This window comes from Nelumbo nucifera, chromosome 1, assembly GCF_055504915.1.
Source record: "Nelumbo nucifera cultivar China Antique chromosome 1, China Antique-T2T, whole genome shotgun sequence".
Taxonomy (NCBI): domain Eukaryota; kingdom Viridiplantae; phylum Streptophyta; class Magnoliopsida; order Proteales; family Nelumbonaceae; genus Nelumbo; species Nelumbo nucifera.
The window spans coordinates 163639248-163665953 of record NC_142649.1 but is presented as its reverse complement, the minus strand read 5'-3'; the positions used below and the strand labels follow the sequence as shown (position 1 = coordinate 163665953).

General features: G+C 39.1%; 1 protein-coding gene across 3 annotated transcripts in view; it reads left to right on the top strand.

Annotated features, from left to right (window-relative positions):
* The window catches only part of NRPA2 (nuclear RNA polymerase A2), a 66287-nt gene that overhangs the window by 24795 nt on the left and 14786 nt on the right, over window positions 1-26706 (top strand). For all 3 annotated transcript variants that reach the window (XR_016080536.1, XM_019200281.2, XM_088895050.1), the window contains exons 15-24: window positions 2513-2640; window positions 2718-2797; window positions 3354-3595; window positions 3690-3854; window positions 15372-15536; window positions 15713-15787; window positions 17750-17853; window positions 17925-18000; window positions 24175-24303; window positions 24385-24528. Coding sequence is in view for 2 of the 3 variants with exons in the window: in XM_019200281.2 (XP_019055826.1) it covers window positions 2513-2640; window positions 2718-2797; window positions 3354-3595; window positions 3690-3854; window positions 15372-15536; window positions 15713-15787; window positions 17750-17853; window positions 17925-18000; window positions 24175-24303; window positions 24385-24528 (1308 nt within the window). In the remaining variant the exon portion in view is untranslated. The remainder of the gene's footprint in view (window positions 1-2512; window positions 2641-2717; window positions 2798-3353; window positions 3596-3689; window positions 3855-15371; window positions 15537-15712; window positions 15788-17749; window positions 17854-17924; window positions 18001-24174; window positions 24304-24384; window positions 24529-26706) is intronic.

Genomic DNA, 26706 nt, shown 5'->3' with positions numbered 1-26706 from the left:
TAGGAGTGATTTTCTATTCACTTTCCAAGTTGGAATTGGGTTCTGTAAAGGGAGATTCAGCTCTTATATCGATTCTATAAAAGGAGCCATTGGTACTGAATATTTAAATAGTTAGTGTTGGTGGATGAATAAATGTTTAGTTTAGTGAATTCTGCTAGTGGCCAGATATTTCTTCTCTTTCCTATAATACTTCTCTCTATTTTCTTTTCTTCTTTCTTTACTAGTTTGCTGTCTATTTTATAATATATCAACTTCTTTTTCTTCTTCATCTTCCTACAAGCTGTAAGCTATTTAAAGGCATTCTTTTTTCTGCATTCTCACACATGCAGCCCAGATTTTACCATTACACCAAGTAATTAAAAATACTTTCCAATCTAAGTAAGAATAGAAGTGTCGGCTATAAAAATATACTTGAAAAGGGATTACGTTCAGAGAAAAAAAATTGTATTAAAGCAATAAACAAAGGGCAAACTCCATATACCCTTCACACTATGGGGGGTGCATCACTCGATTACCTAAAATTTAGTTTGAGTTGGATTCCCTCTGAATTTTTACAAGAGAAGCAAAGAAGTCCCTCCGTTAATATTCCATCAGAAAAATAAGCGAAAAATGATTGTCTGCATCAGGCAACCAAGCCTTATGGATGTATTCTTTCCTGTCTTGTTCATTTGAACTTTTAAGATGAGAAAGGGGCTTCTTTAGCTTGTTCACATCAGGCAACCATGCCGGAGCACCAAGGTCTGCTCGGCTCATCAGTTGACCAAATTGGATCAGGTGCAGATTACTTGGTAACAGATTCATTGTTTCAAAATCAGATTTACCAAGGAAGCAGATGATAAAAATGATTCAGAGTTATCCCATGCTTCATCAGTTGGAAGCCATCCACAAAAGAACCCATGGATATGTACTTTAGCGTGACTTATCCTAATATTGGATTTCATTACACTCCTACAGAAGTACTTTCCTTTCATCCCTGCCAAAAAGGAGACACACACACACACACACACGTGAGATACTGTCCTTATTGGTGAAGCCTCTGTTATCCACGGTAGCTGGTGACCATTGACCAGCATCAGCAATTACAACAGCAGAGGCAGAGCTCTCATTTCTGTTTCCTCATCCTATTCCCACAAAGAACCTTCTAGAAAGAAGGTAACCCCTGATCCCCACAAGGTCTCAACTGAAATCCCAGTTGCATGTCAATGCTCCTACGAACAGTTTGTTTTGACATTAATGTTCTTTGCAGTGTTGAAATCCTGTCTATTTGCTATGCTGCAAGAAGAGGCTAGATTGGCCTCTCTATACTGTTAATCTCTGCCTTGTTCTCCTTGTATACTGGAATCCTGTTATGGAACTACCTAGACAGCAATCCTGAGCTTGAGACATGTCCGGCCATTGGACAGGATGCTTTTGGTACCATCAACTGTTACTTTATATCCACAGTTCTGTATGTGGAGTTGTACATTTGTAATAAACTGTTGACTTTGTTAAACTACACTAGAGGCTTATTAGGTTAATGCTCTGATCTCCAACTCCAGTAGTACTCGGAGTCTTCTTCTTCAGTGGTGAGACAGCAAATTTGAGCTCTTCTTCAGTTTTTTTTTTTTTAAATTGATTTATGCTGTTAGCACATCTTGGGCTGTGAAAGTTTGTGTGGGTGGGGGGGTGGAGGGTTATATGGAATTTACCCTAGAGCAAATTGTTTTGACCATATCGTTTTATAGTTAGATAGCTAACCCATGTCACTGTCATTGGATAGATCTGAGTCCTGCAATTTGGCTATGTAGGCTTTGTGCAAAGCTATTTCCAATACTGTGTTATGGGGGATTTAATTTAGATTTTGTTTGCAGTTAATCAAGTCACAAGTGTTGTCTCTAGTGGTGATGATATGCTGATCTCTTAAAATATCCTTCTCATTTATGTCCCTGTAAACAGATGGAAGCAGAGTAAAAACTGAACAAAAACTGGACCAGTACTTCTAGTGCATACCATTTAATTCCACCCAGCGCAAATGCTATTCATTTTTAAAACAAACAGTCTGCCTTCAATACATTAGGCAATGCATGTTGGTGTCTCATTTGTTGCGGACAGCTTGTGTCTGAAATGGGAATGTTCAATATTCATCCCTGGTGTTTAATGGATATCCATTGGAGAGGTGTCAATTAGGCATTAGCCAAAGTACCAACACAAACCAGTTATCTTATCCATAAGAAAGATCTTGGTATTGTGGGTTAAGACACCTTCAAACCTGGGTTGTAGCCTTATAATTATTTTGAAGTTTTATGTTTAAGTTTATTATTTAATGACATTGGCTTATGTTTAAGTTTATTATTCTCTTCTTTCTTGTCATTTTGTTATTATTTGTGCAATTATGTAAAATTTTGTTTTGAAGCTTTGCATGTGTCTTTTATTATTATATTAATTATATTAACCTGTATGATTTTTTTTTTACTTTGATTTATGCTTAAAATGTATATAATTTTTTGGTTTTTTTTTTGAATTTTTGTGATAGAAAGAAGGAATGTCTGTTCAAGCAGAGAGGCTGAATTTTCTCCGTTTTCTTTCACATTTTCGAGCTGTTCATCGAGGAGCTTCATTTGCAGGACTTCGCACTACAAGCGTACGGAAATTGCTTCCAGAGTATGGTTTGTCATGCTAATCTATTTAAGAGTTTGATAATGATTTCTATATTGTAATCTTGCTAGTTATGTTTTCAGAACTTGGGGGTTTCTTTGCCCTGTTCACACACCTGATGGAGAGCCATGTGGTTTGCTGAACCATTTGACTTCTACTTGTCGTAAGATGATATCTTCCTTTTGTAGTTTATTTCTTCTGTGCTGTTATTTTTTCTCATGCATTTTGAGGTTTCAATGTATTTCCATAGGTGCAGTACCCTTCTGCTTACTTGCATACTTTGTACAACTAAATGTTGTGAATTATCTCCACTCCCCCTCTACTCAAAGCAAAGACAACTAATATATAATATATAATTCCCTAGCTGATGGTTTAGCTAAACAAGGGGCAGAAAGGGATTCACTGTTTTGGGCTAAGCTGCAACTTTAGTGTTTTTTTTTTTTTTTCTTTTTCTCCTTTTTTTGAGGTTCTTTGTTGCTTTTGGAAGATAAGTGTGTTTGTCTTCCTCTTGTAAATCTTCTATTGATGATTTAATGAAAGTGTTATTGATAAAAAAAAAAACCTTCATGTGGAGTATATAATAATATGGTTACACCCAAGCATCACCCCATATAGTTGGGATAAGTCATGGATGATGGTCATGATACTCATAAGCATCACTATTGGTTACTATGTAGTTCCATATTTAATTCATATGCATTTTTCATTATAAATCTCAGGAATCACATCCTACTTTGATTCACATGGAAATGTGAAAGATTTTTTCAAAATTCGGATGTCCATCCTGAGTGTTTTAATTGGAGTTGGAATGATGCCTTCTCTGCCAAAGCTTGTACGAGCTGGGCCACCTGAAGTTCTTTCTGTTCTTTTGGATGGGCGTGTAGTTGGCTCTATATCTTCCACTGAGGTTGAAAATGCTGTTGCACATTTACGGAGGTTAAAGCTTTCAGCATGTTCGGGGGTCTGTATTTATTTGGTTTTGGAGAGTTCACTGTTTTTTGAATCTGTTTCCCATTTGCTTTCATTCTTATATAATTAATTGAATGACGTTGCAGATTCCCAATGATCTGGAGGTTGGGTATGTTCCGTTGACCATGGGTGGAGCATATCCTGGCTTGTACCTTTTCACATCTCCATCAAGGTTTGCTCGTCCAGTTAGGAACATTTCTGTTTCTTCAGAGGAAGGCCAGGATATTGAACTTATTGGGCCATTTGAACAGGTCTGTTACTGATCTTTAGTTACATTTTCTTATAGCATTAATGAAGGGATGGGATATCCATCACATGGACGTCCGAATCTTGAGGAAGGGATGGGGCGAATTTCAAAAATTTTTCCTATCTTTGCAGGGAATCGAATTCCCTATTTCAGAAAACATATTTTCAAGGATCAATCTTGAATCAAGAATCAAATCATATCTGAACCAAAAGTAGTAGAAGGGAGGATATACCTGATACAGAGAATCAATATCTTCCAATGGAGATGTTCACGCCCAAGGAAGGATCCAAAATCTGCTCCCACTGGAAATGACGCAGTGTAGGGTGGAGCAGAATCAGCAACGTTCTTCCAAAAGAACTTGACCCTTTGCAAGAATCAACTGGATGGCTTGTGGGTACAGCTCCAAGCAATCTTTTCCCCAAAAGATTGAGATCAAGATCAAATCTTGATTTCTCCCTGTAACTGGAGATCGAACTGAAAGGAATGGCAATGACAGGAAGGAGGCGGCAGAAGAGAATTCGCAGTATGCAGGAAATTTCTCTTTCTCTCTTTCTTTTTCCTGAAGAGAAAATATGTTGTGAATCATATATCTTAAGGTTGCCGCCCCCTTCTTCTTTTACAATCTTAAAGGGATCAGCTCCTAATCAGATTAGGAGTTGTTAATCCAAATCATATTTGGGTTAGAAGTCCCTTTAAGTGATAAGGGATAATCTTTACTTATCTGCAGATCAGATCAGCCATCTCCTAATCTAATTAGAAGGTTTCAAGATCTAAATCTTATTTAGATCTTGGACTCTCTAAGTGGATAGGGTCTAAGCCCAATCCTATTAGCTGATCCACTCAAGAATTCGCCCCCTTTTTTAAATGACTGATCAAATCAGCCCAGTTCGAAATGCGCTTAAGGCCCATTTAAGGTTATGTACTCAAAAAGCCTTCCAAACTGCTGCCCAGTTGGGATTCCTTGTATGGCGTGGGACCCAAACATTGATCTACACATCAGCCACATGGGTTTAGCCCAGCTTTTGTTGCAAGGCCTGGGTGAATACATTGTTAAAGACAGTGCACCCCTGAAAACCCATCAAATGGGTTCTATGGGCCCAACACTTACCCTAAGTGGTCCTTGGGCCAAGCCACCTTGTAACACCAGGGACTGTGGGCAGATGCAAGATTAGCCCATCAGGTATTATCCTCAATGGTCTTACACTTAACCTCTCAGCCCATAATGATCATACACTGCCCGACAAGAGAGGACCTCTCCCTTGGCTGCAAGGAACAGTGTTGCACTCTCTACCTATATGGATCCCGGGAATTAAAACCTTTTGCAAACATTTTAGAAACCATAATATATACTTTTATATCTCATATAAAATATACTTTACAAAAACAAATCTCAACGGTTGAAATCGGCTGTCGGCAGTCTTGGTTTCCATTAGAGAGAGTGCATCCCCGATCATTACCTTTGTCCGACAAAGGGGCTGATCCTGTCACTATGATCACCCACTCAGATGAATTCTCGGACTGTCCCAACATACCCAGGTTTCGACCCTCGCTAAGGATCTCACTGATTGGTACATCAAAGACAGCCCAATCCGACATCTAGTGTAGTATCATAATCGAGTCTAGGGGTTAGGTGTAACTTTCCAGTTTTGCCCATCTATCTCCAAGGTCCAGGGCAATACTGGAAATCTGGTCCGGTTCAAAGGTTCTATTAATCCTACACTGTATGTGCCTAGGGTCTCACCCTGGCAGCTGAGACAGGCCACCCCAACCGACTTGGTGGCACTACAGTGTCAGCCTTGTCAGGATAGGTCTCCCTAGACTGATCCACTGGCTGTGAACATTCTAAACTAACACGAGTCTCATTAAGTGTCCAGTTTAAGGGTATTACACAGAAACATACCAAGGGAACATGAATCAAATATGCACTTTTATTCATTTACAATAAACTCATAAAGTACATCATTCTTGATTGAAGTTAAGGGCATTAAAACTGTCTAACAATCAACTATGGAAGGCCTTATTTTCTCCTTTTATTTCTTTTGAAGGACAGTGAAAGAAGTTCTTATCAAGACAAAATATAGTACAATGGGTGTTGGTGAATTTGATTGGATATGTGCTTCTCTTGTATTTGAGAGCCTTTTTTGGTTATGATGGAGGGGAGGAACCTTCCTGCCATTGCTGTTTCTTTGAAAATTAGATTTTTGGCAGCAGTTGGGGATTATTGTTCAATTGATTAGGCAATTGGCTAGTGATTTAACTGAGTTTTGTTGGGCATAAGTGCCCTAGGCTGGCAATTAGCCATCCTTGTTTTGTGCATGGTAAAATTTCAGGCAGGCAAGCATGAAAATGTGGGCTCGAGTCTGAGAGTGGTAAAATTTGGCTTATATTCAATCCACCTCTCCCAAGATCCCAGACAGACGGGACCAACTTTCAGGCGAAGGTCAACTTTGATGCATTTGTTTAACAAAGTATTAGTGTAATTACAATCGAGAATTTGCAGTTGTTTACAGTTATCCATACAAAGGGACGCAATATGGGCCAAAAAGATGCATATATATGTTAGCCAGCTGCACTATTTATACAGAGTGTTCAGATTCAAGAATTTTTCTTTTTCTTTTTTCTTCAAACCCCAAAGTTTACTCCTGATGGGTTGTGGGGGGGGTGGCATTTCTTTCCTTAAGTTAGCATCACTGACTAATTAGAATTCTTTGCATACTTTCTACCCTGGGTACAGACAAACCTTGGTATGCAGTAATAAAACGCATTCATGGAATCTCAGATGATTGGGATGCCTGACTTGTAGTTAGGTGTACGTGAGACTCTCTATGGAAATCGGTTATCACTATTTTACCTTTGTTTTGACCCCACACTAGAATTGATTTCTACTCTGGAGACACAAGGAAATTTTGGATGGATCTTTGGGTAGGGAAAACACATTTGAAAATATTTCTATTCCTTCACTTTTTTCCTTCTCTGACCACAAAAACAAAATAGTCTCCTGTTGTTCTTCAATTTCAGTCTTCAAATCATAGACACTCTCAGTGGTTGTGGTGAGCAAACACAAGTAGGTTTAGTTGCAGCTTCAGAAGTAGTAGCTAAGGTGGATGGCTTTATGGACGGTTCTTCAATTAGTATTTCTGATAAATTCACAATATGGTGAGCTTTCAATAGCTTTTGTTCCAATTAATATGGTGATCTTTTCAATAGCTTTTAAGAGAAGAATGAGGATAGCTTTCAAGAGACAAGTTAGAAGGAATCATGGGGCACTACAGGGGAAGAAAAAGCAGAGATTATTGTTACTGATGAGGAAGAATTGGAGAGGGATGTGGAAAAACAGTTGGGGAACAAGACCATTGCAAAAGTGATGAGATTGTTTTGGAAGAGGAGGAAGTGAGGGGGAGGAAGGAGAGCAAATGATTCAGAAGACAAAGGGATTGCAATGGATGAAACCTATGTTATTGGAAAAAAGTTGATTTGGAAAAGATTGTAAATATAGAAGTTGAAGTGAGCAAAGCTTTGGATATTCATTGTGTGGGGAGAGAGGTTTATGTTAGAAAAAATTCAGAGAAGTAGAAGAGAAATATCCATTGCCTGTGAGGGAGGATGATGCAAATAGTTGTCTAGTGAGATTGCAATAAGTCTTAGTTTAGATCTGAATTAAACTAGAAATAATGCAGAGAGTAAAAGAAGGGAAGAAGAGAGAACACGAAGAGGAGAAAAGATTCAGAGAAGAGTGTGGGTCATAACTGAGATTGTCGCCCCACTCAACTATTTATATTCATGATTTAAAAAAAGGTAAAAAACCAGTATTACCCCTACTGCTTACATAAGCTATAAATAACAGAAAATAACTACCAACTAATCCAGCTAACATACTAACAGCAATATAAATAGGCATTCCACAAAGGGGACCACTACATCTCTACACTCCCCCTCAAGTGGGAGTAGATATTAGTCATTCCCAACTTGCACAAATCAGTCTCCAATTGGTCTTTGTAACTGCCTTAGTGAAGAGATCTGCAAGCTGCATATTAGAGGCGATATCTGGAAGACATACTTCTTGGGAAGCAACTCTTTCTCTGATAAAGTGTCGATCTACTTGAATTTGCTTAGTTCTATCATGTTGTACTGGATTATGGGCAATGTTAATAGTTGCCTGATTATCACAATACAACATTAGGGGTTTCTCATAAGCAATACCTATCTCCTCAAATAGGGATCTCAACCATAAGACTTCAGCCACACCATTTGCCATAGATCTATATTCAGCTTCAGCACTTAAGCAAACAACAACATTTTGTTTCCTACTTCTCCAAGAGACAAGATTTCCTCCTACAAAAGCACAATACCCAGAGGTAGATCTCCTATCATCAACACAATTAGTCCAATCCGCATTTGTGTAAACTTTTATTTTCATGTGACCATTATCCTTGAAGAGTATACCTCTGCCTGGGCATCTCTTCAAATAAGCCAGTATCCTCTCAACTGCAAGTAGGTGAGCGGTTCTAGGAGAATGCATATACTGGCTAACACTAACTGCATAAGAAATGTCTGGTCATGTTAGGCAAAGATAGAGTAGTTTCCCAACCAACCATTGAAACATAACTTTATCTTCAAGTGGCTCTCCACCTTCTGCACTGATCTTAAGATTTTGTTCAATAGGTGTGTTAGCAGGTTTAACACCTAGCTTCCCAGTTTCTTCCAAAAGATCAAGAACATACTTCCTTTGGGAAACAAAAATCCCATGTTTAGACCATGCTACCTCAATGCCCAGAAAATAACGTAGTTCTCCCAAGTCTTTGTCCTCAAATTCTTGATGAAGTAGTTGCTTAAGAGAGTTAATCTCACATGTATCATTCCCTGTCACTACAATATCATCCACATATACAACAAGTAGAGTTCAGGCGGAATCCATTTTTTTAATAAAAGTGTGTGATCTGATTGTGTTTGCACATAGCCGAATTTTTCAAGAGCCTGTCTAAATCTATCAAACCAGGCTTTGGGAGACTGCTTCAGTCCATATAAGGCCTTTTTAAGTTGGCAGACCTTCTTCCTTGCTTCTACACTATAAAATCCAGGAGGTAACTCCATGTATACCTCTTCTTGCAAATCACCATTGAGGAAGGCATTTTTAACATCCATCTGAAACAATGGCCACAAGAAATTGGTTGCAATGGATAGTAAAACTCTGATAGTTTTCATCTTTGCTACTGGTGCAAAAATCTCCAAATAGTCTATGCCATATGTTTGTGTAAACCCCGTTGCAACTAATCTGGCCTTTTATACCTTTCAACGGAACCATCAACATTATGTTTCACTGTAAACACCCATCTACACCCAATCAGTTTCTTCCCTTTAGGCTGATCAACTAACTCCCATGTATTGTTCTTTAGAAGAGCATCCATCTCTAACTTCATTGCATCCTTCCACTAAGATATTGACAAGGCTTCCTGCACTGTTCTGGGAATGGAAATAGCAACAATAGATGCGAAAAAGGACTTGTAGGATGGAGACAAATGATCATAAGACAAAAAATGGGAAATACAATGAGTTGTAGATGAGGTACAATGGCAGTTCATTGGGACTGTGGTATTTCATCTGTAGTGGGGTATAAAGGAACTTTAATTGGAAGATCAAGATCAAGATCATCCAATGGAGGAGGAGAAGGAACAACAATGGAAAGAATTTCATTTGTAGTGGGGGATAAAGGAACTATGGTACCTGGTTCTGGAGCTGCAAAGGAAATTGGAGTTGGCCTGCACTGTTGATGACCGAAATCAACCTGCCTCCACTGCTTGTGATACACCCTAAAATCCCAACACCTTTGACAACCCTCCTCATTACACTTCCCTTCAGTGATTAGGACAAGTAATGGAATTTTTGATGAATGAGACCCCATCTCACTACTCTCCCCTTTAGAAGAAACTCTAGGATAATAGGGTACATCCTTAAAGAATGTGACATCCATAGAAACAAACTATTTCCCTGAGATAGGTTTGTGCTTACCCAAGGAAAATGCATTTTGAGGCTTTAGGATCAAATTTGGAACGCTGAGGCCCAAGGATCTAAACAAAGCAAGTACATCCAAAAGTCTTAAGGGGTTTAGTAAACATCTCCTTATCAGGATATAATAGGGTAAATGGAACTTTTATGTCTAGGACCCGTGAAGGAACTTGGTTGATGAGACACACAACTGTATGAATAGCATCTCCCCAGAAACGCATAGGTACATTGGAGTTGAGCATAATGCTTCTGGCCACCTCCAATATATATCTAATCTTCCTCTCAGCAACCCCATTTTGCTGAGGTGTATGGGAACAGGTGCTCTAATGGATGACTCCATGGTCAAGGAAATATGAAGCCAATGGTTTTGCAAAATACTCTTTAGTATTGTCGGATTTGAAAATTTTGATTTTGACCCCAAACTAGGTCGAAACCATCTGATGGAAGATTGAGTCAAGGTAGGAACCTCATCTCGAGAACACATAAGGTAAACCCATCAAAAGCGTGTATAGTCATCAACAAACAACAAGAAATATTTGTATCCCTCCATAGTAGTGATGTGATATGGTCCTCAAACATTAGTATGCACAATTTCTAAAGGAATGCTACTTCTTTTATTGTTCAAATAATAGGTTGTTCTACAATGCTTTGTTTGTTCACAACTTTCACATTTCAAGCTGGACATTTGGACTGACTCAAACAAACTGGGAAACAAACTCTTCAAAGACCTAAACATCAAATGTCCTAACTGATTATGCTAAAGCATAACCTAACTCACGGACTGAGAAATAATATACCTTCCAACTTCACAATCTTCCCCATGTGAATTCCCTCCAAGCAAGTAGATTCCGTTCATCTCATGGCCAATCCCAATCACCTTCCTCGTCTCCAGATCTTGAAAAACACATCGATCAGGAAAGAAAGCCATTGAACAATTTTGACCTTTAGTGATGCTACCAACTAAAAGCAAGTCAGTACTAAGTTTAGGAACATGCAAAATTGAAGACAAAGAGATGGCATTAGATAATTTAATGTCTCCCTTGCCAGAAATTGGAACATGGAAGCCATCAACAATAGACACTTTGTCTTTGCCAGAGGATAAGCAATAAGTAGTAAACAGTGAGGACATGCCAGTCATGTGGTCAGATGCACCTGAATCTATAATCCAACAAGGTTCATTGTTACTTGGGGCTGTGACATGATATGTTGAAGCCCTTGAACTTGAATGAGCAATTGCTGAAGTGGGAGTAGCAGATGTTGTAATTGGTGGTTGACATGGGGTTGTTGAAGGGCTAACTTCACTTTCTAATTGAGTCAGAGCAGCTCAAACAACAGCCAAAGTGTCTAGGGATGTGGCTCTTGTGCTGGATGAGGGTGCACCATCAGTAGTGATAGCCACATTGACATTCCCCTTTTTGTTTCTGAGCTTTGCTAGAATTAGATGTGGATATAACCTCCAACAGGTGTCTTTGGTATGCCTCGATTTCTTGCAATGTTCACATTAGTGATTCTCTCTTATCCTCCTTCATATCCCTCTCCATCTCACCCCCAAACTTTGGTTCCACTGCTGCAAAGGCTGATTCCGTAGGTTGATATTGCAACATAACTTTTCTCCTATTTTCCTCACTGTGCACTAAAGAATAGGCTTGGGACAAGGTCACACTTTCTCTGGTAAGGAGTTTGTCGCCTCACAATGTCATATTCTGAATTCAGACCATCTAGGAATTCAAAGTCAGACCTCTGACTTTCCACTCAATCGTCTCTAGGTGATCAATTTCATGCCACAAAGATTTCAAAGTGGAGAAGTAAATTGAGACTGGTTTCTCTCCTTAAGGTTGTTTGCTTCACATTTCAGCTCATAAGCCCTAGCAACATTAAGTGGTTGGGAGTAAGTTTCTTTCATGATGTCCCAAATCTCCTTAGTAGTTTTTGCCCACAAGTAATTTCAGCTGATGTGAGGCTGCATAGAGTTGCACAACTAAGTCATAACCAAATAGTTCTCTCGAACCCATTTGGCATATGTTGGGTCTTCCTTGGTTGGTTCCTTTACATCCCCCATCACATAGCTCAGTTTTCCTCTATTCCCAATAGCCATCATTGCTGACTGAGCCCATTCCAAGTAATTTGATCTGTCAAATTTGACAGTGGTGATCTGAAACGTTTTCTCAGTCATGTTTCCAGTACCACCAGCCCCAAAGACCCTTGATTTTTATTCCTGCCATCTCTTTCAAGAAATTTATCAAAAGTAAACCCCTTTAATGCTAAAACAGATGTAATTACACCCAGAAATTGCTAATAGTCGACCTAGAAGGTTGAAATATGTCTAGCAATCACGCAGAAATATTGGACCAGGCTTAATAATCTCCCAGAAACTGATAACAGTCATAAATTTAGGGTTTAAATCTGAGAACTGGTTGTAGGTAAAGAAAAAACCCTAAAAAATTCAGAGAAAATAGAAAACTTCCAGCTGCTCCTTCCAGAATGTTCAAATCAAATTCTGATTGAAGTCGATCTCAAAAACAAACTGAAACCTACCCAGAAAAGTCTGGCCGCCACCTCCAATCCACAGTCTGAACCCTAATCTTGAATTTTCTTTCTTTCCTCTGATTCTTCCTCATCACTGGACACCTCCCAAGGCCTTACAATCCCTTGGGCATCTGCTGCACTCTTCCAGCAATCTCCAAGAACCAGTTGATTGACATTTTTTCCTAAAACTTCCAACCCTAGGAAGTTCTCATGCAGTCGGCCTGATTAAACTCACTTGAGAAGCCCTAGGTTTGCTCTGATACCAAGTTGTCTAGTAAGACTGCAATCAGTCTTAGTTTAGATCTGAATTAAACAAGAAATAATGAAATAATGCAGAGAATAAAAGAAGAAGAGAAGAAGAGAGAACATGAAGAGGAGAAAAGATTCAGAGAATGTGGGCCATACTGAGATTATTGCCCCACTCAACTATTTATATTAATGATTTAAAACAAGGTAAAAAAACCAGTATTACCCCTACTGCTTACATAAGCTATAAATAACAGAAAATAACTGCCAACTAATCCACCTAACATACTAACAGCAATATAAATAGACGTGCAGGAGTGGGGACCACATTATTGTTCTACATCTCTACACAAATCATCAGGAATATCCTTCTGTCTGATGATGACGGGAACTTCATTTCATATAGAGCTGAAGAAGCTGACATTGAAAAAGGTGGAAAGTTGAATGGTGTTCACTTTTTTGAGAAAAACACAGTATTGGAATTGGAAAGGATCATTGAGGATCTTATTGTTTCCTTGGAGCTCAAGGATTCACTGGCACTTAGAAGATTTGGAAAGTAAAGAAAGCATCAAGATATCTTGGCTTCAAATGTTTTTGCTAGAAAATAGTGAAACTGGCCAATTTCCTATTTGCGTATAACAATCATTCCTGTTTGTACCCAAGTTTATGTTATTTGTATTAAATTTACTATTAATATTAGTGTTAAATAATTGAATTTTGTTAATATTACTATTAATAAAACCTGTTAAATTCTGTTAATTCAGTATTACCCTTAATCTATACTAGTAACAGTAATTAAAATTTAAATTACTATTAAATGCAGTTTAATTAAATTTTGTATCCTGTTAATAACAATGTTTTAAAAACAAAAATCAATTTGGATGGGTTGGACAGACCAACAAGACATATTGAATTGGACCAATTTATTTAGAGGCTCTTTTTCCTGATTGGGTCTTTCCATTTTATTTAGTGGCCTGCAATTATTATTGGGTTTGCATGAGGAAGGCCATGCAGAAGGTCATGGCTCCTTGTCCAATTTGCCAACAGCAAAAGTATTTCTCTCAGCTCCCTGCTAACTTCCTTCAGTCCATCCCCTTCAACGGGGAAAATAGCCATCCTGGTAATTGTTGATTGTCTCTCCAAATTTGCTCATTTTGCCACATTACCTTATGCTTATGCAATGGCCCTGGTAGCCCGATGCCTTTGTGAAGGGCGTGATCAAGTTACATGGAGTGCCTATAACTATTGTATCCGACCGTGGTGCTGTTTGCATGAGCCACTTTTAGGCTTTAGATCTTCTGCGTCCAGGGTACACAGATGGCTCAGTTCACCAATTACCACCCACAGTTCAACGTTCAGACGGAGGTGGTAAACAGGTGTCTTGAGACTTACCTTTGATTTCGCTGAGAAGTGAGAACATCCAAAGCAGTGGGTTTGGTGGTTGCCTTGGATAAAGCTATTCTACAACATTCATACCTCAGCTGGCATGACTCCAATCAAGGCCTTGTATGGCCAAGAACCCCCACCTATTCTTCCATAAGAAAGGGGATCAACTTTAGTGGTGGCGGTGGATGAACAACTGTCATCTGGCTATAGGTCAAACTCTAAAAGAACTCTAAGAAAACCTTGCACTTGGTCAATAAATGATGAATACCAACTATGATAAAAAGCATAGAGCTTTGAGCTATCAGATTAGCAAACAGGTCTTTCTCCGTTTACAGCTCTACTGCCAAACCACTTTGGCTAGGAGAATGTGGCATGAATTGGCTTTGCGTTATTTTGGGCCATTCCTGTATTACAGATTAGAACTCCCTTTTTTGTCAGTACTCCATCTAGTATTCCACTTCTCCTTGCTTAAGAAGTTCATCCCCGGAGATGTGATTTGCATGCCCACACTGCTGGATTTGTCAGATGGTAACTAGCTTCAGGTTACTCCCCACAAGATATAAACCTTTATTGGGCTCATAAGGTTCACAAACTGCAGAAAGAATCCTTAGTTTTATGGTCCAACCTTCCAATGGAGGATGCCACTTGGGAGTCCTTTGTACAGCTCCAGCAAGAGTTCCCTACTATCAACCTCAAGGACAAGGTTGATCTCCAGGCGAGGGGTATTATTGCCAGACCCACAACAGCAGCCCAAGCTGAAAGGGGTAAGCCTTGAGGTCCACAACAATTCTTCTATACAAGTTATATGGGGAGTTAGTTACAACAGGATGAGGTGTAATGTAAGCCTATATAAGGCAGTATTTTTGAATCTGGAGGAAAAGTTTGATCTCCAGGCGAGGAGTATTGATAGGCCCACAACAGCAGCCAGCCCAAGCCCAAAGGAGTATTGAATGGACTGTCTTCCACACTACAACAATGTCAATGGCACAGGACCCATGCACTAGTACACATATACAAGTCTACAGGGAGTTATTTACAACAAAATTATGTGTAATGTAAGCCTATTTAAGGCAGTTTGTTTGAATTTGAAGTAGCGAAGATAGTATTCCCTCTCTTTTCTCCCTCTTCTCTCTTTCCTGTTCCTCTGTATTCAATAGGTTGGGACCTTTGAAGCTTCCCTGAGTTAGGCAGGTCCTAACACTCACCCCACCCCAGAACAAAAGGCTTGAAAATTAAAAATAATATGAAATAAGTACTAGTAATATTTGATTCTTCTGAATGCCTAAGGGTAATTTTCTTTAAAAAGTCATAGATGGAATCATTACTTTTTAGTTGCATAGTGATTATTGTCTATTGTTAGGTGTACATGGAAATCAGATGTGCTGATGGTGGAAATGGGGGGAGGAGAAGCATTTTCCCTGCAACTCATGAAGAGATCCATCCTACTGGAATACTTAGTGTGGTAGCCAATCTCACGCCCTGGTCTGATCATAATCAAAGTCCACGTAATATGTACCAATGCCAGGTTTTCTTTTACTCTTCTAAGTATTGCATATTAATCTGAATAATATCCAAATGTATTAAAATTCTGTGATTATTCTTTTTGTCTATGTCTTCTGTAGCTAGTATTGTTATTTTGTTCAGTAATGCTTTTTACCATTTTTGATAGTTAATGCTTTTCATCATTTGTTTCAATTATAGATGGCAAAACAAACAATGGCTTTTTCTTCACAGTCAATACGGTTTCGTGCAGATCAGAAGCTGTACCATCTTCAGGTGAGAACTTATTATTTGTTTTTGTTCTAGTGAGAACAAAATTCCTCATTTTACATGTGCTTCAGCTTTAGGATGCCCAGAAAACTATCCTTTTTTTCATGTTATTTTGATGCAGAATGCATTGTGTGGTAGGAATTTCTTTTTCTTTCACTTGCACTGTCTTGATATTTAGCATATGGTTTAAAATGTCGGGAAATGTTGCCTGCCGTATGTTGGTGTTGAGACCCATCGGCTGAAACTTTCAGGTGATTAAGAAAAATACAAAATATCATTTGACATTTCCGATAGTTCGATCAAATGTCAACTAAATCTGACCAAACACAAAAAATTACATTATTTCCTAATTTTTTGAACATTGGGAATCTCGTTGAATGCCAAAAACAGAGAAAGGTAGAGAGAGATTTCAAAACAAACAAAATAAAAACATGTTTAGCATGAAGATACAGGCTTAAAGAAAGGGGAAAGGGAAGAAAGTGTTTCACATTTTCATACCTCAAAGCTTGAACATCTGAATAGGCAAGATTAGGATTTGGATCAATTAGCTTTACCATCAATAGCGTGCTGAAAACCCTCTTTGGAGCAAGAACCAAGAAGCCAGAAGCCAGTCCTCTGAAACTTGAAGCTTTGACCTCTCATCTTAGTTCAGGTATGCAGGGACCAGAAACCCCCTTCATTGGAGTTGTTTGCTGATTTTATAGTAGGTGATATTATGGGTAATTGGAGAGATGTGACTTGTTCAGATTGACATAAGTCTGTTATGAGTCCTGTTTGGTCCCCACCACTCCAGGGCTTCACCAGGCTAAACTTTGATGGGAGTAGTGCTGGCAACCCAGGTGGCCAGGTTCTTCAGGCATTGATGGTATTTTCAGGAATGAGGAGGGCAATATTATTGGTCTATTTTCAGGGCCAAGAGGTGTAGGGGATTTGTTGGGAGCAAGAACCAAGAAGCCAGAAGCCAGTCCTCTGAAACTTGAAGCTTTGACCTCTAATCTTAGTTCAGGTATGCAGGGACCAGAAACCCCCTTCATTGGAGTTGTTTGCTGATTTTATAGTAGGTCATATTATGGGTATTTGGAGGGATGTGACTTGTTCAGATTGACATAAGTCTGTTATGAGTCCTGTTTGGTCCCCACCACTCCAGGGCTTCACCAGGCTAAACTTTGATGGGAGTAGTGCTGGCAACCCAGGTGGCCAGGTTCTTCAGGCATTGATGGTATTTTCAGGAATGAGGAGGGCAATATTATAGGTCTATTTTCAGGGCCAAGAGGTGTAGGGGATTTGTTGGGGGCCGAGGCTTTAGCTATGATGGAAGGTGTGCAAAGAGCAAAGGATATGCACATTAGTAAGTTGGTTATAGGAGATTCAAAGTTGGTGGTGGGTTGACTACAAAAGGAAGAAGGCGGGTTGTTGAAATATAACAGTGAAAAAAAGAAACTTAAATGGTTGACACGAGTCATGGGTGTGAGAGTTAATTGGGTTAAAAGAACTGCTATCCTCAGAAGTTCTAATCTTGGTAATATCATTGTAACTATGAGGTTTGAATAAAAGAGGTGGGAGGGGGAACCCCATCTTTTCCGGCACTATATTGGGGGCTTGGTTCATTTACGAAAGATAAATTAGAAATCTCAGATGGTACTAATCTCCTGTGGAAGTGTAGTTTATGCTTAGCATCTCTCATGAGCAGCCATAGTAGAATCTTACGTATTTGCACTATGATCTATGTATTAAGTTGGTTTGTGTATTTTTTGTTGTCAGAGGGTTTTCTTTAATGTAGTCTGTTTTGTTTACCTGCCCTTCTGCTGAACTTTTTGGTTGTTTCTAATACTAATGAACCATGGTTTACTCTGCTGAACTGAAATCTACATAAGCCTACTGTGCACATCGTATGTATGAAATTCCTCTCATAGAATTCTCTGTTTGCATTGTTGCCCTGTTATAACAATGTTTTGCATGCTTATGTAGACTCCCCAAACTCCAATTGTACGAACAAGTGCATATACAAAGTATAGCATTGATGAATTCCCCACTGGAACTAATGCTATTGTTGCAGTTTTAGCATATTCTGGGTAAGTATTTAAGTTTTTGTCTTTGTTCATTTTGGAGTATTCATCTGCTCTAATTTAATTATATTTGCCAGATATGATATGGAGGATGCCATGATCTTGAATAAGTCTTCTGTAGAGCGTGGCCTTTGTCATGGCTACATATATCAGGTTTGTGTTTGTTATTATGCATGCCATCACTATAACAAGCTCAACATTTTTTATGTATATTTTCCTCTCATTTTATATTGATAAATTTTATATTTCAAGAATATTATTCTAAAAGACAAATTGTTAGAAAATTCTTTTCAGTTCTTCTGTTCAAACTAAATTTATAAACCAGGCGTGACCTAACCATGACATGAGCCTCTCTTTCCTCTTATGTCATCCACACAATCGGATGATGTCCAGACAGTCTGGGCTTTTGAAGAAACAATTCTTAGGTTTTAATCCAGCATGATTTTAAAAGAGCTAAATGATGGACTAAATGTGGTTTGCATCTATTTTTTCCAGCCTTTTTCTGTGTAGTTACAGAAAAGTCAAAATATCTAATTTTTGTGATGTCTGAATTGAATGGAAAGTTTCAACTGTCCTTTCTGAATCTAGGAATTTGGTCTCACTTGATTTTTTGAGGGACTGATGTGGAGAAATGTACCTAGGAATATGATTGTTTTTGTTGATTGACCTACTTTACTGAAATTTGAATGACACATTGGTCTTTATGAAATAAATAATGTAATAATGCCATTTCCAGCAATTAGTTGAATGCGGTACTTTTTCTTTTTAGCTTCCATTTTGATTTTTCTCCTTTGATTTGTTGGTGCATTTGTACTTGCATACTGGCTTGCTTGGAGATGTAAATCAGTCCTCAAATATCAAGAACAAATTTAGGGATTAGAAGAAGTAAAGAAAAGGTTTGAACAGCTATACAAGAGAAGAAGATGGCGAAAAGTGGAGGCAAGAGAAGGAGTCAAAAATTAATCTCCATTCTCCTCTAACCCTATTTTATTAAGATCTAAAAAAATAGATGATGACAAGAATGCCCTTAAGTGGACGGCCATCTTGGCAGTTACATAAAGAGAATAAAACAAGAATAAATAACAGGCCCATTAAGTGTGGCCCATCAACAATAAAATAAAAGATATTACAAGAGAGGATGTTAGGGCCCATTCGGCCCGGTCTCTTTACACTCCCCCTCAAACTGAGCATAGATGTCAATCATGCCCAACTTGCTTATATAGTGTGTCATTTTCCCTCTTGGAACTCCCTTGGTCAAGATATCAGCCAGTTGCTCTTCTGATCAGAATGGTAAACAAACTTCTCCTGAGGAAACTCTTTCCCTTATAAAATGCCTATCAACCTCAATGTGCTTAGTTCTGTCATGTTGAACAGGATTATGTGCAATGTTGATAGCAGTTTGGTTGTCACAATAGAGCATCATTGGTTTCTCGTAGTCCACTCCCAATTCTTCTAGAAGGGAACGTAGCTATAGTAATTCTGACACACCATGTGCCATTGCCCTGTATTCTGCTTCAGCTGAGGATCTAGCAACTACAGATTGTTTTTTACTCCTCCATGATACAATATTCCTAACAACCAGAGCACAATAACCAGAGGTGGATCTTCTATCATCAATACATCTGCCCAATCGGCATCAGTAAAATCTTCCAGCTTCATGTGACCATGTTTAGCAAATAGAATACCTTTCCCTGGGGTACCTTTCAAGTAGCACAGAACCCTTTCTGCAGCAGCTAAATGAGTATCTCTAGGAGAATGCATAAATTGACTAATAACACTTGCTGCATAGGAAATATCTGGCCGAGTCATGCAAAGGTATAACAACTTCCCAAGCAGTCTCTGAAACACACCCTTATCAGACAAAAGCTCACCATCTGTAGCAGAAAGCTTATGATTAGGATCAATAGGAGTGGAGATGGGTTAAGCTCCAAGTTTACCAGTTTCAGCAAGAAGATCAAGGACATATTTACGCTGAGAGATGAAGATACCATCCATAGATCGAGCAACTCAAGAAATACCGAAGATCTCCCAAATCCTTGATTTCAAATTCAGAGTTGAGAAATCCTTTTAGTTTACTAACATCTTCAGTGTCATTACCCGTGACAACAATATCATTAACATAAACAATCAAGAAGGTCACCAGAGAGTCATTTCTCTTCAAGAACAGTGTATGATCATATTGGGTTTGAGTGTAGCCAAAGGAGACAAGAGCAGCCCGAAATCTCTCAAACCAAGCCCGAGGAGACTGTTTGAGACCATAAATAGATTTGTGTAGTTTACACACCTTGCTTTCATTTCCTTCCCATACACTCTTGGAGGTAGAGACATATAGACCTCTTCATGCAGGTCTCTATTCAAGAAGGCATTTTTAACATCAAACTGGTGTAGGGGCCAGTCAAAAGTAGCAGCTAGAGATAGTAAAACCCTGACTGAGGTCATCTTAGCTACATGAGCAAATGTCTCAAGATAGTCAATGCCATACATTCGAGTGTAGCCCTTAGCAACCAACCGAGCCTTAAACCTCTCAACAGAGCCATCCGAGTGATATTTAATGGTAAACACCCATTTACAACCCACTGGTTCCTTCCCTTCTGGCAAGTCAACAATATCCCAGTATGGTTCTTATGCAATGCATCTACTTCGGCCATTATAGCATCCCTCTATTCAGCTTGAGATAATGCTTCCGATACAGACTTGGGTATTGCATGGGAAGAAACAAAGGCAAGAAAGGAGTAGTAGGAAGGGGAGAGAAGGCTATAAGACAAGTGTTTGGAGATACAATGGGCTGTACACTTCCACTTGCCCTTGCAGAGAGCAATAGGAAGGTCAAGGTCTGGGGCAGTTAGAGATGGGTCATTAGAGGGCTGACCTGTTACCTTAGGAATGATGGGAGTGGCGAGATGCTCTTCTGAAGGAGTGGAAACAACCTGCACATGTCTGAATCTCTGCCTTTGGTACCACCTTTGAAGTGCAGGAATATCAGACTCACAAGGAATATCAGAGGTAGGTCCAGTGGGAGAAGTGGACACCCCATGATCGGACTCACAAGGAATGGGAAGAGGAACAGCTGGAGACATAGCAAAGGGCTCGTCAGATTTCTCCCCTCAGGAGGAATGCTAAAGAAGGGAGTCAACTCGGCAAAGGTGACATTCCGAGATACAAAGCGGGTGCCACGAACTGGATCAAAACAGCAATAACCCTTCTGTGTGGAAGCATATCCCAGAAAAACACATTTATGAGCCTTAGGTTCAAACTTGTGCCTTTGATGACTATGAATATGCACATAGCAAGTGCACCCAAAAACACGGAGAATAAGAGAAAAGATATCCTCATTCGGGAAGAGAAGACTAAAAGGGGTTTTAAAGCCAAGGACCTGGGAGGGCATACGGTTGATCAGAAAAATAGCAGTAAGAACAACATCTCCCCAAAGTTTTATAGGAACATGGGCTGCAAATAAGAGGGATCTGGCAACCTCAACCACATGTCCGTTCTTTCTTTCTGCCACCCCGTTTTGTTGTGGAGTGTAGGAACAAGAACTTTGATGAATAACCCCAAAAGTTTCTAGATAGGTGGAGAGGGTTCTCTCAGAATACTCCTTAGCATTGTCAGAACGGAATACTTTGATACGAGAATTAAACTGGGTGAGGAAGAGGTTTTCACAATAGCTGGTACTTCATCCCTGGATTTCATGAGATAAATCCAAGTGTAACGCGAATAATCATCAATAAAAAGGACAAAGTACCTGTAACTCTCCATGGTAGGCATATGATATGGCCCCCACACATTAGAGTGAACAATATGGAAAGGAAAAATAGATCTTTTATTGCTAATTGAATAGGAATGTCTACAATGCTTTGCCAGTTCACATGACTCACAATGAAGACTCGATAAAGACACTCCTTTAAACATATCTGGGAACAATTGACTCAAAGCAGAAAAAGACAAGTGACCAAACCGAAGGTGACATAATAAAATTTTGTTAACAGACTCCGACACAACTGACTTTAAGGCAACTCCGTGAGGTGGTCCCAAAGCTTGATCCGGTGTGTCCAGCAAGTATATTTCGTCCGCCTCATGGCCACTCCCAAACATCCTCTAAGACTGCAGGGCCTGAAAAACACAATGAGTGGGAAAGAAGGTTATGCTGCAATTCATGGATTTTGTTAAGCTACTAACAGATAAAAGGTTTGTGTTAAGTTTAGGGACATGAAGGACAGAGGATAAGAAAAGGGTGTCAGAGGTCTTTATATCACCTTTACCAGAGATGGGGGCAAGGGACCCATCGGCAAGGGATATTTTCTCTTTTCCAGAGAGAAGGTGATATGAGCAAAAAAGATTAGATAGGCTGGTCATATGGTCTGATGCACCAGAATCAATAATCCAAGGGATTTTATGATTACCTGAAACTGAAGCATGATTTGCAGAAGCACGAATACCTGAGTGAGCAAAAGCCAATGAAGATGATGTGTTGTTGGAAGGGTGAGCTAAAGAAACCGTAGCTTCCAAGTGATTTAGGAGCCTCCCATACTTTTTCAAAATCCAGCTTCATTGAAGCCAACTGCTCAATGATTGATTTCTCTTCACTCTCCTTACTTCCCCCTTCAGGTACTGTAGCAACATTAGCAGTCTTAGGTTTTCCTACCTGACTGCCCTTCTTAGAGTTATTGTTATTCTTAAACCTATCAGGGAGAAGCTTAGGATGAAGCTTCCAGCAGGTGTCCTTTGTATGTCTTGTTTTCTTGCAATATTCACACATCTGCTCTCTTTTCTCAGTAGGGCCCTTTGGCTTCATTTCTGCATGTGCAAAATGTTCTGTAGGTGGACTCTGCAACTGAACCTGCCGCCTACTCTCCTCACTACTTATCATAGCATACGCCTGTGAAAGAGTAACCTCATCTCTGGCCAAGATATTTTGTCTAATAATGTCAAACTCTGGGTTGAGTCCAGTGAGAAATTCAAACACCCTATTTCTCTCCACCAGCTTTCTATACATTTCAGCATCCTTCTTACTCTCCCATACCACTGTCTCCATAACATCAATTTCCTGCCATAGGGATTTCAGTATAGAGTACTAGATTGCTACACTCTTCTCCCCCTGTCTCAGGTTTTTCACATCACTTTACTTATAAGCTCTGGCTACATTCAATTTTTGTGAATAGGTCTCAATAACACTGTCCCATATCTCCTTAGCCGAAGACATCCAAAGATAGTGCTGGCTTATATGAGGTTGCATAGAGTTGACCAACCATCCTATGACAGTATAGTTCTCTTGCATCCATTTTTCAAATTTAGGGTCTGTCTCTTCGGGTTTCACCTTACTACCTGTGAGATACCCGAGTTTTCCTCTACTACAGACATAGATTCTTATAGACTGTGCCCAAGCAAGATAATTTGTCCCATCTAGCTTGATTGTGGTTACACCAGTCAAAACGGAATCTACTGAGCCAAGGCCAGAAACCAGCACCTGCTTGAACTCACTTTCGTATGTCTCCATCAATCAAACGAAAATCAAAGAACTAGAAATTTTGTCTATATAAACTTATTTGAAGTCAAACCAGAACTTGGGTGCTTGAAAAACTAGGGTTTTGCTCCGTCCAGCTGTTGGGAGATGGTAACCTCGAAAATCTAAACCACCCAAACCTAAACCACCCTCCTTTAACAGTCACGAGACACCTTCCAAGCACAGAGCGCCACACCCAAGCTTCACCTTTCCTGGTAACCTCGAAAATCTCTAGTCGGCTAGGGTTTCGGGCAGCAGCAGAACAACACCGCTTCTTGGCAAAATCCAGCCAGATCTAAACTCTCCACACCTTCTACCAACTAGGCAAGTGATCCTCTTTACTATAGAGAACTTATCTCTCCATACACTCTCTTGATTTTAGAGTGTATGGGAACGAAGAAAAAGAAAGAACTAAACCTGCTCTAATACCAAGATGTAAATCAGTCCTCAAATATCAAGAACAAATTTAGGGATTAGAAGAAGTAAAGAAAAGGTCTGAACAGCTATACAAGAGAAGAAGATGGCGAAAAGTAGAGGTAAGAGGAGTCAAAAATTAATCTTCATTCTCCTCTAAGCCTATTTTATTAAGATCTAAAAAAATAGACGATGACAAGAATGCCCTTAAGTGGGCGGCCAGCTTGGCAGTTACATAAAGAGAATAAAACAAGAATAAATAACAGGCCCATTAAGTGTGGCCCATCAACAATAAAATAAAAGATATTACAAGAGAGGATGTTAGGGCCCATTCGGTCCAGTCTCTTTACACTTGGTCTCTGTTATCTTTCCAAATTTAATCTTTTTCCATGCTAATGGTTGTTTTTATGCAGACAGAAACTATTGACTTGGCAGATCAAAGCGGCAAGTCAGATGAAGATCTGAAACTGTTTGCAAGAAGTAATGTGGACAAGTCTACACATTCTTTGATTGATTCAGATGGACTTCCATATGTTGGACAGGTTTGATTCTTTTCTCTTTGGCTCTTTTTTTTTCTTTGATTTTTTTTCGTTGATCCTTGATCTCATTCTATCTGCTTTCAGAAAGTTCATCCAGATGAACCATATTGTAGCATCTACAACACAGTTACAGGTACAACAAAAGCAACCAAACTAAAGGGTTCAGAACCCGTTATTGTAGACTATGTTGCTGTTGATGTGAGAAAGCCTAAGAAGCCTATGCAGAAGGTAATTAGACTCTTGTTTTCCAATATTTTAGGTGGCGTGTTAGGCTTCAGCCTTAGGATCATCATCAGAGGAAGTAGCTAGCAGCTAGGAAACTATTCTAAGATTTCTAGGTGTGCTTTTTAATTTATTCAAATATTCAAGGTTTTAAATAGCTGTTTGGAATTCCATATACGCTAAGAGTTTTAATTCATTCATATACAATATTTTTTGAGAAAAAGGTTATATACTGCATTGAACTATCTGAAAATCAAAACATGCAAAAAGCCCTGGTTAATAAAAGCACTGTGCATGGGCCAACAACCTTACTGAAATGGTTACAGGTGTGCACAAATTCATACATCCTTTTCTCAGCATGGTTCTGCACTTCTCGTTTTGATTCATAATTTTTGCTTCAAATGTTGAGATCTTTTAAAGCATAGGAGAAAAAGCAGTATAGTTTGAAATGTAGCTGTCTAATCATTGCCTAGATAGTTGCATAGGCGATGAGGCATTTTTTGGGGTTGCACTGTGCCTTGCATTGGTGTTTCCATATGGGAGATGTAATGGTTACAGGTGTGCAACCAATTCATTCAAATTGAATACAAACGTATGCATCTGAAGCGGCATCATAAAAAAACATAAAAATAAAAACTAGTTTTCGACTTAGAGAGCCATAGAATATACTTTGCTTATTATTATATTTTTGAATAAGGTAAAGTATTTACTATATTACTTATGAGTTGTTGTACAAAGAAAAGGTTGTATATTCAAAAGCTTCACAAAAAAGAGATGTATAAGATACATACTTGTAGAGAGGATTAACATTCATCCAGGCCCATAAAATGGCAAGTATCTTGCATTTCATGGTGTGCACTATGAAACTCTTGTTGATTGCAGCTGGTAAAAGAGGACCACAATAATTTGCCTCTTTAGCTTGATCATACATATGCGAACACCTAATCTCATGGGCCAGCCAGCAATGTAAATTAGGGTATTTTCCTCCAGCTGGGAACATATTACACATGCAGTGAGATTTCTCCCTAGGGGCAGTCCATACCATAAGTGAGATTTTGCAGGAAAATTTTCATTGTTGTTAGCAATGATTTAAAAGGTGTTCCCCTCAGGGGTGCCTAGGTGCACAGGCAATGCACGTTTTAAGGTATGCACCTCGCCTAACCCGCAGGAACAGCACTTTCAAAAGGTGTGCTTGGTGCGGCTAGTTGTGTGCCTTGCTCTTCAGCCTAGTGACTGGTATCTTCTCTGGTTCACTCACTTCACTTGCTCACCAAAGCTCTGAAAACCCCATATTTGCTAATGTTTCTCATTCATTCATCTTAATAAAAGTAATTTTTAAAAGACAATTAAGAATTTAATTAGCACCTTGCCTCTAGGGACTTGGTACAAAGGTGGTTTGTAGAATTAGCATAATGTTTAACATCACATTAGTTATATGAACTATGAAGTAATGGAATTGGGAAAAAGAATAAAGAGATTGAGTGCTTTACATGCTTGAATATGTTTTATAAGCTATTGCTTGATTTTATTTTTAAATTTTCATTTTAATATGTTTTACAGGTTATGTTTATGTATCTTAAATTTTCAAATAGGTTTTGTGCGTTGCTTCGAAAAGGTGTATGCCTCGTGCCTTGGGGCGCAACATGCCCCTTGTGCTTTTAAAACACTGGTTGTTATCCAAACTTTGTTCCCAAGGTAGGTTAACCTAACATACCTAGTTAGATAAAGGAAGAGGTATGCAGCTGAAAACATCTCCCTAGACCCCATTCCCAGACTCTGGAGTCTTGGCCAGAACTACAGGGCTGTTGCTTGTAGAGAACTGCGAGTGTTCCTTCATCATTAGACATTCCCAGTCATTTAGTTGCTTCAAAGCAATCAGCAACAGAAGCATGCTTATTCCCATCTCCATCAGTAGCTTATCAGAGCATCATAGACCCCTCCAAAAACTAACTGGGTCTCCATTACCAGCCCTATAACGAATTTCTTTGATGAATTTGGTGTAATTTCTGCTAATCTTCCTCCACATGTTGTGTTCCATTCTCTCCAAATGCTGTCAGCTTCCACTGAGAACCTTCACAACCACTTACATAACAGGGCTCTTTTGGTAGGTCTCAATTTCCTTATCCTTACACTTATTCTTTTGTTCCTTTTTCTTTGCGGTAATGACAAGCATTCAATTTCCTT